Below are 25,951 nucleotides of genomic sequence, written 5' to 3'. Positions count from 1 at the left end.
ATTAGGTGGATAGTTCTGTAGCCGCTAATGTTTGACCTTTTAGTTTAGTTTTTTTTAAAGAGGCATCTCCACCCCATCCTAAATTGTACTGTTAAAGTGCAGAAAGTGTGTTGAATACACTTCAGGACTGCCACCTCTACTTCAAAAGGGTTTGCTTTAACTTAGTGGTCAAGTATTAACAAAAAACGATACTGGATTTAAAGACATGAGATCATATGATCTGCTTATGCCTCATTACGGGTTCATTACTACTTTTGATTGCAAACTCTCAGTCACCGGTGTATATCAGAATCTCCATTCCAGCCATGTGTGTCAAGTTGCTTCCTACTTATGGCAACCTTATGAATTAATAACCTCCAAAACAGAGAGGAAAAGGGGGAAATTAAAAACCGGTAAGTCTCTAGGTCCTGATGGCATGCACCCAAGAATTCTTAAGGAACTCTGATGTGAGATAGTTTATCTGCTAACCCGTATATGTAACACTAAATTCAGCTGCTTGACCAGGAGACTGGAGAGTAGCAAATCTGACACCAATTTTTAAAAAGGGATCCAGAGGGGATTCAGAAACTTACAGGTCACTCAGCCAAATGTCTATCCCAGGCAAATCAGTAGAAACTGTAATCAAATATAGAATTGTTAGGCACACAGAAGGACAAAGCCTGCTAAGGGAAAATCAGCATGACTTCTGCAAAAGGAAGTTCTGCTTCAGCACCCTTTTGGCGTTTTTTGAGAAAGTGAACAAGCAGGTAGACAATGGTGACCCAGTAGACATTATATACCTGGACTTTCAAAAGGCTTTTGACAAGGTACCCCACTAAAGACTCCTGAGTAAACTTAGCAGTTGTGGGATAAGAGGATAGGTTCTTTTATGGATTAAAAACTGGTTAAATAACAGGAATCAAAGAATATGACTCTTGTCTTCTCATGGTGTGACCAAAGTATGATAATCCAGTCATTTTAGCTTCTGGGGTGAATTCAGGCTAGAGTTGATCTAGAGCCCACTTATTTGTCGTTTTGGGATCCATAAAACTCTCTTCCAACATTACATTGCAAATGTATCAGTTTTCTTCCAGTCAGCTTTAGTCATTGTCTGTCCTTCACATCTATACACAGTAATGGGGAATGCCATAGTATTAGTTATCTTGATCTTGGTCTTCAGCAACATTTCCTTACATTTAAAGATCTTTTCTAATTCCTTCATGGGTGCCCTTCCAAGTCTAAGTCTCCTTATCATTACTTGATTGCAGTCTTTGGATAGATGATAGTGCCTCTGAACAGGAAATCTTGAATGATTTCAATTTCTTCAGTGTCATCTGTAAAGCCATAGCTGAATTGAAGAAGTAGAAAGCAATCACATTTTATTGATTTGACCATCTTCTATATCTCTTAAAGTGTATAAGGGATAACAAATGAGTATGCATATACACATTAAGAATCTTTGAAATTTAGGATAATTTAGTACCAAAAATCAGTAATTTCTTGAGCTGCCCCCATAATGGCACTGATTGATTTCTCCTTTCTGGTTTTCCACTTTGTGGTGAGTGGGGAGTCAAACATGTGGCCTGGGGGCCGAATCAGGCTCCCGGAGGGCTCCCCAAGCAACTGGCTGCTATCTGCTTCCTTCTCCCTCTCTTTAGCTTCCTTCTGCATAACAACTTGCTTTGCAAGGTTTGCTCAATTGCACAGGAACTACAGAGCTAAACCTCTATTTTCTCCATTAGCTGAGGCTCTTCCCTTGGGGAGGAAGGGGACGAGGGATAACTTGCTTTGCCAAGCTCTCTCAATCGGACAGCAGAGCTCCTCCCCCTCCTCATCCCCTGGAGAAGGAAAGAAAGCTTCCTTTGCCCATTTCCCTGGATCCCATGGGAGAAATGCAAAGAAAGTGTCTTTAAGATCATTGAGTGCTAATGTTTTAAGCATGTTTTATTTTAAGATTTTTTAAAAAACCTTTAATTGTGTTTGTCTGTGTCCTTTATAAAGTTTATATCTCTGCTACCTAATCTTAAACAGATACACGCATGGCCTGGCTCAACAAGGTCTCATTTATGTCAGATTTGGCCCTCATAACAAATGTTTGTCATCCCTGAGCTAGAGTCAATCATATACTGTGTTTGGGTAACCGTGTTATTACTATAATGTTTATCTGATATAAGAGCTTGAACTTTTGTATTTTACTTTACAATAATCATTGTGTTTGCTCTTATAACAATCCTATGCTATACAGGTAGAAATAATATAGCTGAACATTCTCATTTCATAGATGCAAATCTGATGTAGAAGGTTGGTAAATTTGCCCTAAGACTGCAGGACCCTTCTTTAGCTGGTGCTTAAAACTTGGACACCCAGCTCTAAGGGCAATTCCCTGTCCACTGGGAAGGGGGGGTTCTGCCTAATGCATGACATTATAGTCATGCAGCCTATGTTGCCATTCTCAGAAATTTCAAGCAACAGAAATGGCTTTAGACTGAATTTCTTACAATGCAATGGGACTGTCTCTGCTGGGTTGTGTACCATTTTATTTGTGCTCTTTAGCTGATTTGGGAGCATTTGGAGATACTTTCCAACTTGACACTTCTGAGTATGTGCTTTGTTGGTTTGCAACCTATAGATATTGAAGAATACAAGCACAATGCTACTGTAGGGCTTGTGTAGAGCCTTCCCTTGTGTAAAACTATATCATCGAAATCTTGTGGAGTCAGATAAACAGAGACAGCAGAAAGCCACAGTGAATTCTTTCTGTTCAATACATAAGAAGAGCCAGAGGCTACCTCTTCCTTCAGTTCAATGTGTATCTCTTTATTTGGCTTGTTGCTGCTGGCTTCCTGCAGTGCTGGGATGCAGTCCACCAAGTACATTTTCTACCCGGCTCTCATTGTTTTCAATAAGATTTGTGCAGGAATTGTGATTAGCGGATTGTGTCTCTTACCTCCTCCTGTCTTTCCCTGGTCCCTGAACATATTGCACAGACTAATTATATCCTGCGAGAGGATGAGAGAAGTACCAACACTCTTTCAGGTGACCTCTATTCTCCCCACCTTCCATAAGCATCTGTTACAGAAATTCAAAAATTGCATCTAGACCAAAGAGGAAAAATAGAAAATCTTTCACAAGGCAGAAGGGAGCCAGAGCTTCCTCAAACAGTGCGTTGGATCCTTAGGGAGGCCTGTACATAATTATTGACCATGATCTGTGCACCTTGTGGCACAAATTTGGTTTTGCCAGAAGTGCTGCTTTGTGATCTCAACTTAAGCTAATGTTTTCCTGCTCTTTATGGTGCCACTCAGCAAGTGGTGATGATCAGGATCTTCTGGTCACTTGTACTGGAAAAGATCCCTCTGAAACAAAGTGAAGATCATTTCAAGCAGACCTCTGATGGTAGCAAGGCTATCAAGTGTTGTTTTATCACACCAAAGCTCTCCCCTATCACTGTCAACTCCTCCCCCTCTTTCTGTAGTTTTCATTATGGAAGGATCTGTAAAATTGCTTGTGTGCATCTGAAAGGAGTCAGCTCTGACTCACGAAGGCTGATGCTAGAATGAACTTTGTTCAGCTTCAGGGTGCTACCAGACTCCTACTTTATTTTGCTGCTACAGGCTAATGCCACTTTGGAATTACTGCTAAGAAGCTGGATTCAGTTTATTGTCTCCTGGCAGTTTGCTGGATTCTGTTCATTCAAACCAAACAACAAAGCAATGGTGTGGCCAAACAAGTCACTTAATATCTTGAACAAATTTACTTCAATAACTTTCTATACAAAAGTATCTTATGCAATACAAAGTGCCACAAGGCAATACATAAATAATCTCAAAGTCCAAAGAGTCTTGTAAAAAACCACTAGGGTGTGGTCAAACTAAGATAGTTCCAAACATGAACAAAGCAGTGAAAATATGTTCAGAGGATGACTGTGGCACAGTCCTTCTCTCTCCTTTCTGCAGTGGCTCACAAGGCAAAAGCTCAAACAACTCAAACAAAAGCCAGCAATTTACAGCACCTGCTTGTTGAATCCCACATGATCTTAAAGAAACATCAACCCTGCATCAAAGCCTGTGTCTCAAATTTCTATAAAAAACAGGATAAATCATTTTGTACATTTAAACCATTTGGTTCTAGGAGATTGTAATTTGTAAATCCATTCTGCCTCCTTCTGTAAAAGAATGTTATGAATGTTCCCACCAGAGGGTCTGGGTTCAATTTTTTGTAACACAAAAAATCTAATGGACTCTGGGTCATGTTTACACATTCTAAAGTGATCAGTAAGTGGAGCACCAGGCATGTCATTTCTAATGCGACAGACATGCTCCAAGACCCTGGTCTTTAGGGGTCTCATTGTGCACCTGACATAGGTCCTGGGACAAGAACAAAGAGCACAATATATGATGGCCCTAATGGAACAATTAGAAAAACATTTAGACCTAATCCTATATCCAGTTCTAGGCTCTATAAATAAGGAAGAAACCACCAAATATTTGCAAGTTTTACAATTCCTGCAGCAGAAATGTCCAAAAGGTTTATTGTCAGCATGTATCCTACTCCGTACATCTGCCCTTACTAGTTGTTCCTTCAGGGTCCTAGTTCCTTTGAAAGCCACTAAAGGCAGAAGTTGACAACTCGGTATATGCTGGACCACATGCCAATGTTTTTGCACAATGTTTCTGATAGCAGAAGCTCTAGGGGTAAAATCCAAAGACCACATGAGTCTGTTACCAGTGTTCTGCCTTTCTTTATACATAAGTAAATCAGAACGGTTCTTAACTCCAGTCCTCAATCTGGCTTGCCTCACAATTGTCTGGGGATATCCACGTTGGGTGAAAAAACCACTAATCCTTCTACACCCATCATAAAAATCTGCAGGTGAGGTGTTATTCCGCTTCAGCCTCAGAAACTGGCCATAAGGAATGTTGTTGCGCAGATCCAGTGGGTGAAAAGAAGAATAATGAAGGTAGGTGTTTCTATCTACAGCAGTTAATTTTTTTTTAACTGCTAAAGTATTATTAGTATAATATAAACTAACATATCAAGAAAACTAATAATGTCTAAGTCATATTGGGCGGTAAACTTGATGTCTCTATGAAATGAATTCATAACCTCAACTAAATGGGGAATGGTATCAGCATGCCTGATCACCAGAAAGACGTCATCAATAAACCTAAAATATAGCTCAACGTCTGCCCAATGGGGATTATGTTGAGGACTGCATATATATTCCTGCTCTAATTTGGCCATAAACAAACAAGCCATGGACAGCGCAAAAACGCTCCCCATCGAAACTCCCTGCTGTTGTAGGAAGAAATTATCATTATATCTGAAAGAGTTTTTTTTTTCAATAAAGAGATCAACAAGATCCAACGAAAAATATGCTGGTGGATCTAGATCGATTCTAAGGTCCAAAAAATAGCTAGCAGTAACTCTCAGATCCTCAAGGTGGATACTAGTGTATAACGATTGCACATCCAATGAAACCAGCACTGCACCTTGGGTAATGATTTTCCCTTAAATATTTCTAATAAAATCTGATGTGTCCTGGATGTAACTGGGGAATGTAGGAACAAATTGTTTTAGAAAAGAGTCTATATATTTTGATATAGGTTCTAATAAAGACCCCGAGGCTGAAACTATTGGTCTCCCTGGAGGGGGAATGATACCTTTGTGAATTTTAGGCAATACATAAAACAAAGGTACACGGGGATGTTGGCTATACAAAAAATCAAGCTCTGATTGATTTATAAAACCCATCTCTCTAGCATCTGTTAGTACCATAGGAATCAATCTAGAAATATCACTAGTGGGGTCAGAAGCCAACTTCTTGTAGAAAGTGGTATCCGAGAATTGTCTCCACACCTCTCTATCATAGTCAGCCTTGTGGCACTTTGTATTGCATAAGATACTTTTGTATAGAAAGTTAGAAGTAAATTTGTTCGAGACATTAAGTGATTAAGTGTTTGGCCACACAGTTGCTTGGTTGTTTGGATTCCGTACATGGCATCAGCATTTCTGTTGTGTATTCAAATGAACAGTTGTTCCTTTGGGAGCATCACCCTCAGCTGTTTGCCTGTTAGCAAGAGTGCAATCCTATTGGCCAGGATGATTGAACAAAAATTAAATGTTCAGAGGCAGAAACACCTTTAATAGATTTTCCTTAAGAGTTACCGATTTTGTCATTTTATAGCTTATTTTCCACATTTGAACCTACTGATCTATATTTATTTCTACACCCAAATTTTGCGACCATTTAATCATGGTCTCCTTAACAGTTTCATCCTCTAATTTTATCTGCAATAAATAACCATGCATTTTTTATCCACTGAGCGGGCGCAGCGGCCCGCTGAAGCAGCCTGTCAGTCACTTCCGGGTTCCTGTCCTGCATCTCGACCTGTGTTATTAGCGACAGGCTGCTTCGGCGTGCCGCTGCGCCGGCCCCCTGGGTCCCACAACGATGGGACCAATGCCACAGGGACGGGCTCGAAACACTCTATAACCCCTCAAAAGAACAGCAGTCTAGCTCGCTTCCCCCGAGCCCTGCCGCCATAAGCCTCAAGGGGGCTCATTTTGCGGCATCTCCTGGCGAGAGGGTGGCACCCGCATGGGACACATATCAAATGAAAGAGGGGGCGCAGGGCTATCAGAAACAGCCGGCGGAGGGAGTCAGGAGACCACCCCACTGGGGGATCCACACCCCGAAAATGATGAAGGTGGCGCAGATAGAGCCAACAGAGCCAACAGGACAAAATAAATAGGCTGCATTATGCAGCACAGTCTCACTGGAATCTCACTGGAATCTGACTGGCTTCTCAGCGTGGAACCCGTTCTCTCTAGTCTTCTCACTTTGAAAAAAGTAAAAAAAGAGTTTTATTTAACTTTATTTCCCCCTTTCCCTCTCTATAAATAATCTTGGTGTTTCCGGCGGTGATATTTGGGGGATTTTTGGGGACGTCACAGGAAGTGCTGTGAAGTCACTTCCTGTTTCCGGCAGTGGCATTTGGGGGAAATGATGTCATTTGGGGGAAATGATGTCACAGGAAGTGATGTCACTTCCTGCTTCCGGCAGGTGGCGCGAGGGGGTGATGTCACTGGAAGTGATGTCACTTCCTGTTTCCGGCAGGTGGTGCGGGGAAATGATGTCACAGGAAGTGATGTCACTTCCTGTTTCCGGCGGTGGCATGACGTCACCAGAAGTGACGTCACTTCCTGCATTCCTTCCCCCCTCAAGGTGTCCCTGGCTGGCCTGCAGATATTATGGCCACCCTAGTATGCAATGTGATAGGCAGGTCCTGGTGTGGAGCAACGTGATTTTATCTGCAAAATATTTCACAAAAGCCTCACAGCCTATCTCTGGTTCCCTCACATTTGGTCTGCCTTGAGGCAGTGTAGTAAGACTTCCAATTATTCTAAACAATTGAGCTGGGCGCGAATTTGCAGACGCAATCCTGGCCGCAAAGTAAGCTTTCTTCGCGGCCTTGACTGCCATCTTGTAAGACCTCATAAACGATCTATAGGATGTTCTCGTCGCTTCGTCATGAGTATGCCGCCACTGCCTCTCTAGTCGTCTGAGCCCTTGTTTCAGCTGGCGTAACTCTAAGGTGTACCATGGCGCCAGCCTCACACGAGGGCGTAGAGGACGTCGAGGTGCGATCTCGTTGATTGCCCTGGACAGCCGGTTTTGCCAGGCTTCAGTTTTATTGAATCAGGTTATTTTTTTAAAATCCAATTCCTTATTATTCATCAGATTAGTTAACTCCTGAATATTCTTTCTTTTTTCCTTGTTTTGTCTAGCAGAGAATCTTATTGCTAGTTCCCTAAAAAAAGACTTTACTAGCATCCCAGATTAGTTTATAGGAAGTTTCACCATTTGTGTTAATGTCAAAATAAGACTGGAGCTCTTTTTTAGTCTGCTGAACAAATTTCTGCAATTCTTAGTCCTATTATATCATTTATTAGATGTATCATCCTACTGACTGCATTGATTTACACTAAGTAATCTGCCTTCTCAGTGACAAAGGTGGACTATGAATAATGCTAAATAAATAAATACTTTGTATCTGAATATTTTTAAGGACAGCTATGCTGGCCTAATGAGTAAAAACCTCTATTGTAGATCTGTAGGTCCACCACTCAAACTGCCCTGTAACAAACACAGGCAGGTAATCTGGTAAGCTTTTTTGGAACAAACTGGCAAAGAGGACTATATCCCCTTTCTCTGTAGGAGACAGGAAAAGGGGATTCCACATGTGGCACAGTTACACTTCATTCCAAATCACAAGTCAAGTGTAGGGTGCTTCCATGTGGGGCCATGCTCCTCTGTTGGATCATCACTGTTTTATGGAATGCAAAATCACAATGGAGGATCCACACCTCAGTGGATACTGTGCTTTTGAAATAAATTGTCTCCCAATAATTGGAGGAAGCTCTTTCTTTCCATTATGTTTTTTCCCTGCTGAGCATTCTGATTTTGAGGTTTGATCAAATTAGACCAGCTCCATATTTAAAGGCCCTGAACCCCTTATTGAAAATGTTCTGTTTGCTGACCATGTGTGACTATGTATGCTTCATTTCCTTGCATACTCTTGTCTACTATGACCAGTCCCTTTAGGGGAATGTGTAATGGATTCAGACTGACTGTGTTGCTTTCTTGGAATCCCCACCACTTCATTTTAAATGTTAATAATTAATCCTATGAACTGGCAGAGTTCTCATACTCTAAATATGACATCATTCATGCCTTACCTGGTCCATACTGGTTTATCTCCTATGTCTGTGTTTTCAGTACTAGGAGCAGTGCCCCTAAAAATATCAAAGGTTTTCTGTTTAAAATGTGGGATATGTTTCCCCTGGATTTCTAACTGCTCTTGCAGTTGAACTTTCAGGCCACAAATAGATTTCCCCTTCTGGCTTCTTTGCTTACAGACTGACACCCTGGTAGACGTAAAAGCTAATTGTTCTCTCCTTGCCTGGACACAGCTTTGCAAAATAAACTTTTATCCGTATACTCTGTAAACTATGTGGGACTGTATATACAAGTTGCTTTTGTGCTGAGTGCAGGTCTTACCCTTTGACTTCTCATACAGCTACTGAGCCAGTCAGTATCAATTAGGTAATTGATTCATCAAAATATTATTGGATCTGAATGCCCTGCAAGCTATTGAGGTAGGTCCCTAATAAAAACAAACTGAAGGTCTTTCTGTTCTTAATATCAAGTGATGAATGTGGGAGGCAATTAGATCAGCCAGTTAGATGTTCATGACTTGATATTTAAAGTTTGTCTTGTTTGGTATTTGTGTTGTTATGTTTAATATTTAATTTGTTAGGAGACAACTGTCACTTAAGACAATAGTTCTCAAATGTTTCGAAGCAATACACACTGCTACCCTTCTGGCACTTTTTGGAACTCACTTGCAAAGGAACCCCATGCAACTTCCCCCCTCCAGAGCATGAAAACAGGAATCTCACATCAATTAACATTGAGAAATGTTATGTATTGTTATGGTTAGAATTTATAAATATATATGCCAGTCAGGGCTTTTTAAAAGCAGGAACGCACAAAAACTCAGTTCTGGCTCTCTTGGTGTCAGGGGTGTGGCCTAATATGCAAATGAGTTCCTGCTGGGCTTTTTCTACAAACCAAGCCCTGATGCCATTCATGACCATGCCCTGACCTGGATGGCTCAGGCTAGCCTGATCTAGTCAGATCACAGAAGTTGAGCAGGGTTGGCCCTAGTTAGTATTTGGATGTCCAGGAGCCCTACTCAGAGGCTGGCAATGGCCAAACCACTTCTTGCCTTGAAAACGCCACAGGATCATCATAAGTAGGCTTTCCAGCACTTTTCACAACCATTCATGACCAGTTTGTCCATTCTGCACCATCTTGCCTCCCAAAGCAGCCTGCCCTTTTCTTTCTCCTCCTCCCTGGCTTCACAGGTTGTTTGCAAGAGAAATGCAACTCATTTTTCAGTCCAGAACCCCAGTTTGAGCATCACTGATTTAAGACAATATTTATCTACCTCATTTATCTGTACTTTCATATCAACGTCCCCCACTCTTGGCCTCCAGATATCTTCCAGTCCTGTAGACTGCAGTTGCTCCCCTCCACCTCCTTGTTAATCTGTACAGCCCTTTAGCCGTAAGGCAAAGTTCTTAGAAATACACTAGGAAAAGGGGGTTGGTGGCTGAAATAATCTGATAAATGTTCTGGAAAGCTTGCTCGTTGAGATGGAAGAACCAATCGTGCCACTAAATGGTGCTGCAGTTTAGCTCCAGGCTCCTAGCATCTGTGCAATAGTATTGTTCATTCACTCTGATGCTCTACAGAAAAAGGTACAGACCAGTGCTCACTGGGGTTTAGCTATAATAATGTCCACTGCTTGATGCTCTCAGGTTGTCAATGCCTTAGTGTTTCCTAACAGCAAAAACAGTAGGCTTTTTATGCCATTATTTTCCCCACAGGCTGTTGTGGTGCTTTCATAGCAAATAAGACAAGACTGCGGATATTTCACTGGCATCTTCTATCAAGCACCACACCCCATCTGCTGTAAAATACTGCCCTTGAGGAACACAGCAAGGGCCTGAGAGTTTGTGAGAAAAAGTTGGAGCACTTCAGATAATTGTATGTTTTTCTACAACATAAATCAACATTTCCTTTCCCAGTTCACAAACCGCTAGGGTTCACTACAGAATAATTGGTTGCCCTAAAACCTTGTGGTGTTCCAACACTTCCGTAGGTGGTGGACTTTTTTGGATTTGTTTTCCCACTGTGTGTTGATTTCCTTTAGGCTATAACTTTGGTTTACCAGATTTTTATTCCAGAAGGCTTTCTCATTTATTTTTTCTGTAGATTGCCTTGCATTAAAGACCTGAAGGCTAAGCTGTCTGAGGCCTGTTTTGTGTTTTGCAGTTGTCAGAAAGAGCCTTCAGTGTTGTTGGGTCTCACATTATGAGAGAGGAGCTTTTTCCATTCACACAGGTCACATCCAGAACTGCCCCTCTGTCTTTAGCAATGCTTGCATATACCACCACTACAGTACTGATTTGTGACCAAAAGGAAAGTTTTGTTTTGTTTGTTTTTTTGCTGGCAATCACATCGTAAGCACCATGTCACATATCAGTTGGGCTTTGACATTATTTGCTCCCATGTACTCCAGCTTATCATTTAAGATCTAGAGAGGTCTTTTTCAGTGTTTTCCTGTCCTTCTGGAATTAGATGACTGGCTGTCAGACATAAGGCCTTCTCTCAGGTATATGAACCTTTGAAGCTGCCACATACTGTCAGATGGTTGGGTCCTCCTAATGCAATATTGTCAACTCTGGCTGGCGGCAGCTTTCCAGGGTCTCCAGCAAAGAAAGAACCTGCCATCTGAGATCCTTTAACTGCAAAGGTTAAAGGACTGTCAGTGACTGAACCTGGGATTTGCTACATGCAAAACATGCTCTTCCACTAAGTTACAACCTCCTCCCTGTTGCCTTGTTTAGGGGATGCCCTCCCCATCAAAATTTGTCTAGGCTGTTTGCTTTTTGGCACTCTTTATCCTTTTTCAGGCTTTTAGTTTATTCTTGTTTTCTGCCTAGTGTCATCTTCAAGTTGTGCACTACTGTATTGTTGCATATGTTGCTATGATGGTTTTAATTACCAAGCAGATTTATATTTCTCTTTTTTAAATTTACTTTTTGGATTTATATTGCTCATTTAAACTATCTCAACCGATCTTAAGGCTATGTTATGTTTTTGTGTTGATATAGTTTTATTGTGTATTCTAGAACCCTCATTAACCCTAACCTAGAGTTGCTTCGTAGATTTCACAATTCCTACATGTATTCACTTCCTTTCCCCCAAAAACATGTAATCATGTGTAATTATAAAGGCAGAGTAAAATATGATAACCTGCAGTGACAAAAATTGATACCTTGTCTATTCTCCTGAGTCCTGTTTCAGAAATCAATAAACAATGAACAGTTAGTTATTAAATCTTTGTATGCAGGCCTTTTTTTAAAAGCAGGAACACACAGGAACGCAGCTCCAGCTGGCTTGGAGTCAGGGGGCAGGGCCTAATATGCAAATGAATTCCTGCTGAACTTTTTCTACAAAAAAACCCCTATGTGAAACAATGGTGATGTCAGGAGTGTGTGGTCTAATATGCAAATGAGTTCCTGGTGAGTTTTTTCCACAATAAATGCCCCATTTGTACGTACTTATGGAATGTAAGTAAACCTGTTGCAGTGTGAGTGTGAGATCCACAAGACTGGGGGTTTAAATCTCTACTTGGTCATGGACGTTGCTTGGCTAGTTAATTTTTCTTGGCCTAATCTTTGGAGGAGGGGCTATGGCTCAGTGGTAGAGCATATGCTTGATATGTAGAAGGTCCAAGGTTCAATTCCTTCTATCTTTGGATAAGGTTAGAGGTAAGGTGATATGAATAAACCTCAGCCTGAGCCCCTGGAAAGCCTCTGCCAGTCTGAGTTAACAGTACTAACTTCGATGAACCCATGGCTGGTGCGTGGGAGTAGGCCGTGTAGGCAGCTGCCTCAGGTGCCACTTGGCCTAAGGGCACCATGAGGCGCCCGCTCTCCCTGTGCCCAGTGCCTTCTGGCACCTGCTGCTGCCTCCCCACACGTCCCGAGTCCCTCCCCGCACTTGAAGATGCTTCTTGCGGTGGCCGCCACTTTCTGCTGCCTTCTCATGTCTGCCACCTCCCCGCTGCCCCTTGCCTCCCTGCCTCCCAGCACCCGAAGAAGCTTCCTGCCGCTTCCAGGACCTGAAGACGCTTTCCACGGCTGCCGCCCCGCGCCTCCCTCCCAGCACCCGAAGAAGCTTCCTGCAGCCATTGCTGCCTTCCGCTAACTCCCTGCCGCCGGCCGTGACTCTCAGCCTGACCCTCCTCTGCTTCAAAGGGAGCTGGCAGGCTGAGAGCTCACATGTAGCGTAGGCGCCCCCTCCCCCCTGCTTCTTGCTTCCCCAGGAAGCTGAGAGCTCTGGGAGCGCATATCGGCCTCTCTGCTCTCCTTCTTGGACTGAGCCCGGCTTCTCTCACAAGGAAAGGCAAAGCACCACCCCGCCCTCCTCCTTGGCAGCTCACCAAGGCATTGAGAAAAAGAAACAAAGCAGAAGTCAAGTGCACGTTTAAGACCAAGTTTTATTCAGAATGTAAGCTTTCGTGAGCTTAAAAACACACTTCTTCAGACGAGAGGATCAGGTATAGAAAAAGAAAGCAAAGGAAGCTGAAGGAGAGAGGCAGAGCCTGCCCCTTCCTCCCACGCCCCCTCCCCCCACCTTGACAAAGGACCAGGGATAAATCCAAGGTTTAGTCGGAGCAGAGAAGGGGTCAGCACCAGCTCAAGTGTGCTTGTTGCAATCCCCAATGCTTCTTTCTCTAAAGGGGAGCGCAGGGCTGACTTGCCTCCCTTTCGCGCCTCCTGAGTCACCCAGTCCTCAACCCCCCTTCTCCTTTCTTCTTGCAAACCAATCACCTTTATTGCATCTTATCTCCTCATCCCTGGTAATAGCTTTGATCCTTTCCTTAAAAAAAAAAGTTGCTGCTAAAAGTTGCTGCTCTCTGCCATCTCTCATCAAGGGAGGGCTGGGGTTTAGTTGTGTTAGTTCCGGTTGCCACAACCACAGATCCTCTCCTCCACCACCCTGCTAAAGACTGTGTACAAGCAGGGGAGGACCCCATCCGACCCAGGAGAGGAGAGGGGACAAGGTCCCCCCATCCTGGATTGCATGGAAATGTGCACTTGTCAACATCTGTAAAGCCAAGTGGCTCCTGTGCTCAATTTCCGAGGTTGAAAAAAGACAGACAGACAAACTTTTGGCCATGTATGCCAAACTTCAAGTTTCACTGCAAAGGCTGCAGTGTCTGTGCTAGGGTTGCCAGGCCACCAACAGGGGATGTGGAGATAAATTTACTAGATCCAGTCATCCAGAAACTCCTGGAGATTAAGGATTGAGCCAGGAGATGACAGGGAGCCTCAGTGTGGTATAATGGCATTGAGTCTACCTTCCAAAAGCATCCATTTTCTCCAGGGGAACTCATCTCCGTAGTCTGGAAATGAGTTGCAACTCCAGGGGTCCCACCTGGAGGCTGACATCCCTAGCTCTGCTGTATCTGTGCAAGCCAATCAGCTGTTCTGTGCTTTTGGCTTCTTTGGCAGTCACTTCTGCAGTGTTCTCTGCTGCCTAAGGTACCAGCCATTCTTCTTCTTTTTTGGCTGTCTCTGAATTTAATTAACTCAGTAATGCACTTTTTACTGGATGTATTCTACTGTCACAGTTACTGTTCTCTAATTGTGAAATCTAGTGGATGTGACGTATTACAATATTTTTATATATAAATACTTGGTCTTTATTTGTATAATCCTAGTTTTTTGCACTGTTCATTGTACATATTATGCTGTCTTGGCTGATTGGATTTTATCATCAGTGCAGGGTTTAAAATGGAATCTTGAACATTTTAATGTGCTTTCTTTCATGTTAATATCAGAATCCTTAGTCCATATTTTCAGCCTCATGAGCTTTGGAGACAAGATTTTTGTTTTCTTTCCAACTGCACTCTTTGCTTTCTCCTTATGTGTGATGTATTTTCATTATGTAGACCAGAGATTCTCAAGCTTAGTTGCATTGACCTTAAAAAAAAAAAAAACTGTGCACCCAGATCTCTGTGCATGTGTGTTTTGTTGGACTCTTCTTTTCCTAAGAGAGTATACTGGAAATGAGTTGAAAGGCAGTGTGGTCATACTGGTTACATTGCATTCTTGTTGGCACTGAGAGCAGGACCCTCTCCCCCTATGTATTTGTACGTACCAATGTTCCCTCTAAGCTGCAGAGTCTTATGAGCAAAATCTCTACTTTGTGAGCTACTGGCATTAAAGCTGTGAGCTACTGCATAAATTAGTGTGCTCTGGGGTCATCCTTCCTGAGCTTAAGACAAAAATGTGTGAGCTGGAGGCTAAAAATCTGTAAACTAGCTCACGCTAACTCAGTTTAGAGGGAACACTGATTAGTACCTCCATGTACACTGTTCAATTTATACATCTGTATCCTGTTCTTCAAAGATTTTATAGATCTTGTTCTTGAGACTACTGACCTGTTTTGGGGTCTGAAGGCAGCTCTGGTTTTGTGTAAAGATTGAAACTTTGTCATAAAATAGAGCTCTGTGTGTGGTTTGTGACTCATTCTGATTTATTTACCGTGGCAGTTGTCTTTTGGGGCTTGGATATGCTGCAATCCATGTTTGTAGATCTGGAAATGTAATACTGGATCTTGAAATATACCACACTGCACAGGATTATTTGAAGTTATTTGTGATTTGTGTACTAAAACTATTTCTACTTAAAGATAAAAGCAAAGATTGATGATGTCATATTATCAAAAAAGTTAAAATTTAAATTAAAAATGGCAAATTAAAAATGTGAAAGGTTTCATGTTTGGTGTTCTCCATTTTTCCTAAATTTTTTCGGTTTTTTAAAACGGGGGGGGGGGGAGGGGGCGCTAGTACAAGGGCACCGAAAAAGGGCGCCGAAAAGCCTAGCACTGGCCCTGGATGAACCAGTGGTCTGATTCAGTATAAAGTAGTTTCATGGGTACAAACATCTTGAATAACATCAGACTGGAACTTGAATATCTTGACAATGTTATTAGTGCTAACGGTTTTAAATTGTTTTTAATATAAGTTATTTTATAAATACGATGACTAACATGTTAGTCTCCTATTGTCTTATGATGATTGTTGTAAGCCGCACTGAGCCTGCCTTGGCGGGGAGGGCGGGGTGTAAATTTAATAAAACCTAAAACCTAAACAAAGACTACTGATTCAGAATAATCTTTCCAATGTTTTGCTGAATTTCTTGAGCTCCTATGACCTTTCCTTGATTGAATGACCTGACACCCAAAGCACTGTTTGAGGTGCTGTTGAGTGGTCTTGTGCTTAATGGAGATTTTTTTGAAGGAGATGTTAAACATTCTTTTCCTGTCTTCAATCTCCCAGGTAAAAGTCAAGCCTTAGGGCTGACTCCTTGTCTATCCATACGACCAGGTTTGTCCCAGTTTCATGGAAGGAATAGGGACTTTAGGAAATCTTTAAATCTTTCTTCCCAGGAACTCAGGTGTGCATTTTTCATGGATGACTAGCCATGTGTCATCACATGGGAATCTAAGCCAGGCTGGCTGAATCTGATGGATGGATCAGGAAATCAGTAAGTGATGAGGCATCATATTAAGTTCTGATGTGTAGGGGTATATTGCAGTGCTTCCATTTGCTTGGCTCCCTTTTAAAATCAATCTTTGACCTTGTAAAATTCTTCTGAGGGTTTTCAATATCTCAGACGCACACATTATTGAGGGAACCAAGGAGAGAAAGACCTCTGGTTTCTTCCAGAGTATATACCTCCCAATTTCTTGGAGTATTAATTCCCAAATTACCAAAAGTGATGGCAGTGATTTGCTAAAACTCACCCATTCATAGCTTAATTGGAGCAGTGGGAAAAGAGGCAGTGGAGGGAAGGGGGGCGGCAGGATAGTCTGTTGCCCAAGAAAGGAGATCTTTGGCTGATCCTTCATGCTCCAGGAATCCCATGACAATTTCATGAGAATAATGTATGATAGGGGAACCATGTTGTACTTTGAACTCATAGAACAAAGAGAAGGATGATGTAATAAATAACAAAATTAAATCTGAACCACCCCTATGACTTCTTTGTGTCTAAAAATGACCTATTATGTTTGTGTCCCACCCTTTCTTCAAGCAGCTCCAGCAGCATATTTGGTTCCCCCCTCTTCATTTTATTCTTCCAACAACCTTGTAAAGTGGTTTAAGTTGAAATCCTGTGACTGTCTCCAAGGTCACCCCACTAGCTTCTGTGACAGTATGGGAATTTGACCCTGGGTCTCTCAGATACTAGCCTGAGTTTGTAATTCAGGAGTGTCAGATTTATGGCCCATGGGCTGGAAGCAGCCTGCCTATGGCTTTAATTTGGGCCATGGCTCTTTTCTCCCCCATATGTCCTCACCCTTTGAAGCTCAAAGCTGACATCTAGTCAGACATGCCAGGGCTTTTTATTTATTTACACCAACCTTTACTATTTCTTACTTCACAGTTGCACGAAATGTTTTACTACCCACTATTGTTTGGGTACTTATGATAAATCTGTTATTGTTAAACTGCCTAGATCATCACAACTCTTTGGTCATGATTAAAAGGTTTTGCTAATAAGGCAAACGGATGGTTGGGTGCTCTGGGCCCTCCCATTCAGACACTTACCAGAGTGGTAAGACTGCTGTGTGACAGTTTCCAGTTGGTGTTTCAACCTCTACATCTCTCACAAGATCTCTCAGAACAAAGTCCCAGATCACTACCCCTCTGGTTGGCTCTGTGAGCAACTGTTCCAGTGCACAGTCATTTGTGAAATCTAGGAATCTCATTTCTATGTATAATTTACGCAAATGTGAGGGAAGTTGAAGTCTCCCAGTATAATAATAATATCTGCTTTAGTTACCGCTCTCATTTCTTTCTCCATCTCAAGATCAGCCTCAAAGATTTGATCAGGTAGGCAATAGTACATCCCCACTTTTAAGTAATGCTTAAGGCCCAGTATTTCCACCTGTATCGCTTTGTTGGGGAGTTAATTCCCCTGATATTTTCTAAATAAGAATTAGGAAACCAAAGTTAAGCATTTATTTAAGGCTTTGGTAGTTCAGTTACCTTTATTGACATTTAAAGAGAGAGAAAAGAGAGAAAAAAATAGATGTGCACACATATGCATACAAATAGATAAAACATGCCAACCAACATGAGTCAAAACAAAAGAACGTTCTAAAAGGGTCTAAAATCTATACAAAAATAAGTCAAAAGTCAATCTGTCTAACCAATTGTTAGCCGCCCTGAGCCCGCTTGCAGAGATGGCGAGATATAAATTAAAGGTAATTAATAAATAATAGTACAAATTTAAATTACGATACATTACTGCGTATAAGAAGAGCAGCCTGCAAAAACTTTGCCACAGTATCAGTTATGTTCCCATCTTTGTTGTTTAATAGATACAGCAGTTTATATGTATAAGGCTTTGGAAATATACATACATACCTGGGAGTCAACACAATGGGACATTTCTGAGTAAACATGCACAAGATTGGTCTGTAAATCAAACGGATAATAAAGTCTGCCGTAATCTCCTAGTGCGATCACTGGAACTCAAGCACACTTAACATTATCTGGATTTTGGTTTTGTAGGTGTTATGTAAGACTAAAAATTTATGGCAGTTATAAGGCTGCTTGGTTTGCCAGTGCATTTAATTATATGAAAGCTGCAGGAATAATGTTTTTTTTGAGGTAGTAGGAATGATTTTTATTTGATGTGTTATGGTTTTAACAATGAACTATAAGCTGCCTAGAACCAGAAATGAAGAGATAGGGTATAAATATTTAAATAAATGTTCAAAAGAAAAAGTTCTTAATCTTTTATGAGGTTATAGTGTTGTAACTACAATCTGATTCTGGACTGGATCCAGGCAGCTTTTTTATGAGTGCTCACCCAATCCCTCAGATTACTGCAGCCCTCATTAAATGTGTCCTTACTGCAAGCAGGGCATGTGGTTCTTTGCATAGCCCTTTGGGGTGGTCAGAGAGCCACTATTTCGACCCAGTGTACTAGACTCCAACCCAGTGTACTGCAGTGTTTTAGTCTGCTTGTTCTTAATTAACTTGCATCTCTTGGAAGGACAATGTCTCTGATCTTAAATTATTTTTAAGTATGTTTTTCCATTCTGTTGTAGGTTTCGTCACAGTCCCAACTGCTTTTACTTGAGAGACTGGAGCATCCATTCCTGGATCAGGCAGTGCCTTAAATTCAATGCATGGGACAAAGCCTTGTACACAATACAAAATAAGGTGATGTTTTGATAAGACACTTTTCAGAAGTTATTAGTATGTTTTTTTTTAAATGATTATGATAATAACTGCATAAATAATAGCTCCTAATGCTATCCTAGGTTGGGAAATGGTACAACAGGGAAGGTTTAATGCTTCTCCCCCAGCCCCAAAAGTTCCCCATTCTGCATCTAATATTTTAAAAGAATTGTCAGCAGCTTCAGTCATGGAACTCCCAGCTTCTCATTTAATTTGGTCCCCAGGTATACAAAATGCATAAAACAGTTGCATGTCCTCTTTTGAACCTGAGTTAAGTAAACAAGAAGGGAGAGGATTTTTAAAAATCCTGAATATAACTGATTCATCAATGAAGTGCTATATTGTTGCTAAATGGTGTGCTCATGAAAATAATTTAATTCATTCAGAGATTATCAAATGTACTAAAGCTATGAAGAGAGACAAGATAGATGACACTTAAAATGACTAATTCATTCACAAAACAATTCAAAAAATATGAAAGGCTCTTGTGGGTAGTTAGCCCAAACCACAATATCATCATCACAGACAGTTAGAATTAAATTTGATGGTGATAGGCTCATTAGGATTGTTAATTTGGAAATATAAAAGGTAGTGATAGGTAAGCATTAGACACTTGAGAAAAGTTAATTATTAAATAATGCAGCTACAAGATCCTAGAGAGTTGCATTGAACAACAGTAGTTTTTCACAGATAATTCTTTCAGAAGTGCAGTTCTAAAATTCATTAGGACAAGGATAGTTCACAGAAAAATCCTGTTGCTGAGTAATTTCTGAAATGTAGTGTACAGTAGATAGGATCTTTCCTTGGGAAACTTACAAGGAGCAGTAAACTTGTAATTGATCACTTTGGCTCTTTATCCAATAGTCTCTGCTTAGCTCAGATTTGAATCATTGGCTGTAATCAATATCAACAACAGCCAAAAAAAGATTTGTTCATAAGATGTTAATTAAAGTTAATCTTCACAAGTATTTCTTCTCTTGCTTCCAATAAAATAGAAATGCAGAAGACAAAAAACACTTTGCATTTCTTGAAAAAGAAACAAAATAAGAGTTGGATTTTTTATAATCCACTTTTCTCTACCCTAAGGAGTTTCCAAGCAGATTACAATATCCTTCCTTTCTTCTCCCTATACTAAAGATCTTGTGAGGTAGGTGGGGGTGGGGCTGAGAGAGTTCTGGGACAACTGTGACAACTGTGAGCCACTCGTGGGAAGGGCAGGATATAAATCTTAAATAAATAAATAAAAATGACTGGTCCAAGGTCACCCAACAGGCTTCATGTGTAGGAGGAGTGGAGGATCAAATCCAGTTCTCTAGATTAAAGTCTGCTGCTCTTAGCCACTACACCATGCTGGCTTTGTGTGTGGCAGAAAGTAACAGAGATCACAGGTCCCTGTCCAAAAGTATGGCTTCCAACCTATCCTTTTGTAGGGAAGGAGCAGGCACTACTTCTGCAACTGTGATCTGCCTAGTCCCCTCATCTCTAAATCTCAGGAAGGAAAGTCCATAGGCTACTTTGGTCACTCTTCAGCACACTCAGGCTTGCTTTGAGGAGAGGGAAAGCTTGGATCTTCATGACCCCTCTGTCCTAACAACGCTCTGGGAACCCAAACACTAAATTTATTTCTGCAGCTTCTGTTCTCAGTTCACAAATGGACTTGATTCAGCCAATACTGAACTGTAATCATCCTATTAATTTCAGCGAGGGAGCTATATTTCTCCCAGTGAAATAAGTGAGACCCAAAAGAGCACGATTCTGGCCAGGTAATGTCTGTGTGATACTAAGCTAGATTCTACTTTTCAAAGCTAATTTTTTTCATTAAGAGTATGATGCTGGGCAAGAAATGTGGGTACTTCATTAAAAGTATTTGTTTCTGTCTTAGAACAGCTTTAAATGGGAATGGGCAACTGTTGCCTCCAGACCTATTTTGTATTCACAAAGAGACATAAACTTTGCAATACACTTCGAGGTTTTTCTTTGGGCTACATTAACTTAGATTTTGATGTTTAAATGTATCATGGCTCATCCTTAAGAAATAGCGTGATGTTGGCACGCATCCAGAGGGAAGTGAGTCTTGTTGCTAAAAAGCTTATGGACTTTGGGAAGTGATGCTATCCTTTTTTCCACCATGTGTGCAGCTTGACAAAAATATTCTATCAGGTTCTACAGTCTGGTGCTCTCTCTCCAGTGCCCTGTACAGCATGTTGGTTTACCTGCTGTTTTGAAGGCTTTGGCTGTGGAAAGGGGAGGGGAGTTGAGATTTACTCCTTACCACCAGCTGGCTTCTCCACTGCCTGGGGCCCAGACTAGTCTATCTGCATCATCCTCATGCTGACTTGTAAAGACCCATCTAAAGAGGAGGTTGGTCACCCACAGCCTTCTGGGTCTCACAGAAGAGTGGGTCATCTCCAAGAGATTGGATGGTAGCTCCAGCCTCATACTTCCCTCATAGTTCCCTTCCGTCCTTAAATGCCCTCCTGATCCATATCTTTCTGCTGAGCCAGGTCTGTGTTGCTGGCTCCTGGCCAAGTAGCCAGTGGTGTTCCCACCATGGCTGGAACATCCAGTGTCATCCAGTTTTGCCCTTAGTGGGATTCGGGGAGTATTCCCAGAACCTGATAGTGACATTTTCAGGGTAAGGCCACTGTTCATGGTAGAACACTTGCTTTACATGCAGTTGGCCCCAGGCTCAGTCCTTGTAGTCTCCCATTAACAGATGTCAGCTAGCAAGTAGGGAATACCTTTCTCTGTATAAAACCCTGGAGAACCTGCTGTTAGACTGAGTAGACAATACTGAGCTCAGTGAACCAACAGTCAGATTTCTGCTAGTGTGAAATCTGCCATTATCAGTGTTATTAAACATAAGAGAAGCCATGTTGGATCAGGCCAGTGGTCCATCCAGTCCAACATTGTGTCACACAGTAGCCAAAAAACCCAAGTGCCATCAAGAGGCCCACCGGTGGGGCTAAAAGCCCTTCCACTGTGCCCCCCACCCCAAGAACAAGAATACAGAGCATCACTGCCCCAGAAAGAGAGTTCCAACAATAAGCTATGGCTAATAGCCACTGATGGACCTCTGCTCCATATACTTATCCATTCCCCTCTTGAAGCTGTCTATGCTTTAGCCGCCGCCACCTCCTGTGGCAGTGAATTCTACATGTTAATCACCCTTTGAGTGAAGAAGTACTTCCTTTTATCCGTTCTAACCGGACTGCTCAGCAATTTCATTGTTATTAAAAGACTGGATCCTTTAATAACACTGATAATGGATAATGGATCACTGCTCAAATACATTGAAGATAGTGTTTGGAGCCCTGGCCAGAAGCTCCAGAGTTCACAGCAACCCCAAAAAAACAATAAGCAAGATCCAAGTTTGCTTACAAAAAGATTTTTAATAAATCATCAAACATACAGAAATAGCAGGCTAAGCTTCCTTCTGCTGGGCCTCAAACACACACTCACAGCAAAGATATATAGCTAAAACTGTATTATATCCTAATTGCTGACCACAAAAAGTCAAGACTATTGTCATCAAAGCTATATCGCTAAACGTTGAGAGGAGCCAGGCCATATCTTGCTCATGGAATCAAGTCACTGAGAAAAACAAATCAGCCTTCTTGGATATGAACTCAGGAGAGTGCTTATAAAAACAAAGAATATTCTCTTGGGAGTGGCCTGCCAGCCATCCTCCCAGGCAACCTGCAGTCAGGCACTAGCAGAAGACCAAAATGGAGTTACGGAGGGATATAGAAATGACTATTGAAAGAAGGATATAGAAATGACTATTGAAACATCTGATATGTTGGCTAAAACTTTGTAGACTTCCTTGAGTTGATAAGAGCTGTTACTACACTATTAAAGTCAGTTTATGTGATTTGTCAGATGTCAATTTATGTGATAAAATCAATTTATGTGATTTGTCAGATGTGTGGTACTCATGAATGAATTCCCATTTGGTGTTACTATAGGAACTGACATTGTTTGTTGGGAATTGTTTTCAGCGTATTTTCATAGTCATTTATTATGAGTGCTATCAAGATAATTCAATCATTGTATGCATGTTTTATATGATGATACAGCTCTGTGTTGATAGAAGGTACAGGATCATTGTGCATATTGGAAAATGTATCCCTGTGGGTTCTCAGTGAAAGATATTAGTGAAAATGGAAGAATATGTCAGATTTTCATCCTGTTGTTCTCTGTTTTATCTTTGCAAAAGCCATGGGTGGTAGGTTAGGCTGAGATAGATGGAGTGGCCCAAGGTCAACCAGTAAGTGTCAAGGTATGCGTGGGGATTAAACCTAGATCTCCCCACTCCTACCGTAGCCACTACACAACACTAGATTTGTCCTGCTTTCTGGAGATGCATATGCAAGCATGCAGCTGGCAAGTTCTGCAGCTAGAGCCATTTTGGGGAAGTGGTTAAGAGTGCAGACTCTAATCTGAGAGAACCAGGTTTGATTTCCCATTCCTCCACATGCAGCTGCTGGGTGACCTTGGGCAAGCTACTGTTTTCTCAAGAGCAGTTCTCTGAGAGCTCTTAGCCCTACCTACCTCACAGGGTGTCTGTTGTAGGGACAGGAAGGGAAGGTGCTCTGAGACTCCAAGTGAAGGGCGAGATATAGATCTGATCGCCTCTTCTTCTGACAAGGAATGAAGGAGAACGATGCCTTGAAGGACAAGGCTGGGTGCAATGAGATCAGCCAGCATAATTCCATTGTTCTTTCACTGGGAAGTGAAGCACAGGACACTTCGTGCTGCCAATGCCTGTTTTTGAAACATCTGAAGGCAGTGTAGTAGCTAGGTGGTTGCAGATGACTGGGAGGAAAGGCATACTGGGATCTCACTGCTTACTTCGTGCCTAATCACCGTGAGGCAATTGTAGTTCACCAGAGGGGAGTACCAAATAGCTTGGTAGAAAGGATATTATTTGTTATGCTTCCTTTTCAATTGGTTACAGCTGAAAAAGAAGGGAAGACATGGTGGCCTTAAACTTGCCCTTCTTTGTTATGTGTTCAAATCCTAATCTAAATTTATGAGAGCTTAGAGTTACGGCATTTGTCACATTTGTTTCATTTCTGATCTTTTTTTTTCTAGGTCCAATATGGAATTTTCCCAGATAATTTTACCTTCAATATACTGTTAGATTCTTTTATAAAGGATGGGAATTATAAAGGTAAGAAACAAAACATCCATGGTCATACCTAGTATGATGCTGTCCATTTCCATCTCTAAGTACCTGGTGGGCATGGCCATCTTTGATCCTCTTCCTGTTTGCCTGCATATTGTGTTTTGATAGCACACAATATTTTCTGAAATATTCTAGAGCTACAAGCATCTAGAGCCAGCCCGTGTATCAGACAAATCAGAGGGGTTAGCAAAGATTCCTTTAGTCATATTTTTTGTGTTGTTGCTGATTCAAGATTGGAATATGGGTCTTTCCCTGCCAACTAAAGTCTTGTTCACAACTGTTTGTAAGATATTGCAGTACTTGATATTGGTTCAGAATTTTTTTTTTTTGGTAACACAATACATGGATCATTCTTTGATTTTGTGTGGAAAATCCCTGTGTGTAAAATGCTTTGGTTCTTATCTGCTACATGTCTGTGTGGTGCTACCTGTCTGCAAAATGGGACTCTAGTAGAAATATATGCTAATTCCTTCCAAATACTTTTCTGAGATATATCTTCTATCTGACATAGATACTCGAGTTCCCCTTCCTGCCCTATATTTTCACACATTTTAAAACACTGGTGTAAAGAAGACATACATTTTTTAAAAAAAATGAGAAGAATCTGTGAGTTCAGAAGCTTGACAGATCTCCTGCTGGCATATTAATTTAAAAATGTTCTTCGATTTATAGATGCTATGGCTGTGGTTACTGAAATAATGATACAAGAAAGTTTTGATGAAGTGTCTACACAACTCCTTGCACTTTATGTCATGTATAACTATTTGGAAAACAAACCAGAACTTATGGTAAGCTATTTGTGCAATAAAAACTGGTCTCAGGTGGTAAGACTGGATTAACGGATAGGGTGCTTACTAGAAATGAATGCAGTTCTTTCTTGGATTGTCTAATTTGAATAGAACAGCTATGGCCTATTTTTTCTGCTGAACATAATAATGCAGATCAAGTCACACACTCCTTTTTAATTCCAAAATGTGGATAGTGAATGCCGTTCAGAAGACTAAAGATATTTAACCAGTATACCTTTTTTCTTATTGTGCTTTAGCCATACTTTGTCCAAAAAAGGCAGTTAGACTAAAAAGGATAAATTCTTACCACACTTATAGTGCAGGCTTATGTGACATAGATCCTTTCTTCCAATATGATTAAAATTTAGATTGGAAGCACCTAAAGGCAGGAACATTTTTTCTTTATTTTTGCTTACACTGTTTTGTCAAGTTTCATGTACATTGGTAGTGCTGTGTATATCACAATATATATCTAACAGTGACCTACAACCATGGGTCATTTTGTAGAAAAGTGCGGGAGCTCATTTGCACAACTCATTTGCATATGCCACACACCCTTGACATCATCAGAAGTTGTACTAAATTATATCAGTTCAGCATCTACTTTAAAATGCTTCTTGAATTATAATTGTCATAATAAAACCTTACTCCCAGCATACTTTTAAAATTACTTTATCCTTTGTGGCCACAGTAGCATGATGAAGATTTCCATCTCTCTGCTTTATATGTTTTGGCTATTTTCCCATTTTTTGTGGGAAAAAATATTAGAAAGTTCGTCAAATCTTAGAGTTCAGCAAAATTCTCACAGGGGGTTTGAACAATGGAGCCCGGAAGCAAGTAATTTTTTGGGTGGAAGGGGAGTTAAGAAAGAAAGAGCACAAAAAAATTTAGAGGTTCTGGAGCTCTGCTCCTGAGAGCTCCTGCCCAAAATGAGGCCTGCCTACAGTCTGTGCTGGATAGTGACTGAGATGAGCCAGGGGCAAAGGGGACCACTGTGGCAGTCAGAAAAACAAACTTAAATACAGGAACACCTTTTTGTAGGGGTTGTTATTTCATAAGGACACTTCTTAGAATGCTGGTAAAGGTTT

At 41.2% G+C, this 25,951-nt stretch overlaps 1 protein-coding gene across 1 annotated transcript in view; it reads left to right on the top strand.

Moving 5' to 3' along the window:
• Positions 1 to 25,951, top strand: part of LOC132569578 (small ribosomal subunit protein mS27-like) — a 93,396-nt gene that overhangs the window by 49,209 nt on the left and 18,236 nt on the right. Inside the window, exons 5-7 of the mRNA XM_060235794.1 lie at positions 18,752 to 18,866; positions 23,982 to 24,060; positions 24,748 to 24,863. Of these exons, the coding sequence (XP_060091777.1) occupies positions 18,752 to 18,866; positions 23,982 to 24,060; positions 24,748 to 24,863 (310 nt within the window). The remainder of the gene's footprint in view (positions 1 to 18,751; positions 18,867 to 23,981; positions 24,061 to 24,747; positions 24,864 to 25,951) is intronic.

This window comes from Heteronotia binoei, chromosome 4 (assembly GCF_032191835.1).
Source record: "Heteronotia binoei isolate CCM8104 ecotype False Entrance Well chromosome 4, APGP_CSIRO_Hbin_v1, whole genome shotgun sequence".
Taxonomy (NCBI): Eukaryota; Metazoa; Chordata; class Lepidosauria; order Squamata; family Gekkonidae; genus Heteronotia; species Heteronotia binoei.
Note: the sequence above shows the minus strand (reverse complement) of the source record. Positions and strands in the feature narration are given on the sequence as shown.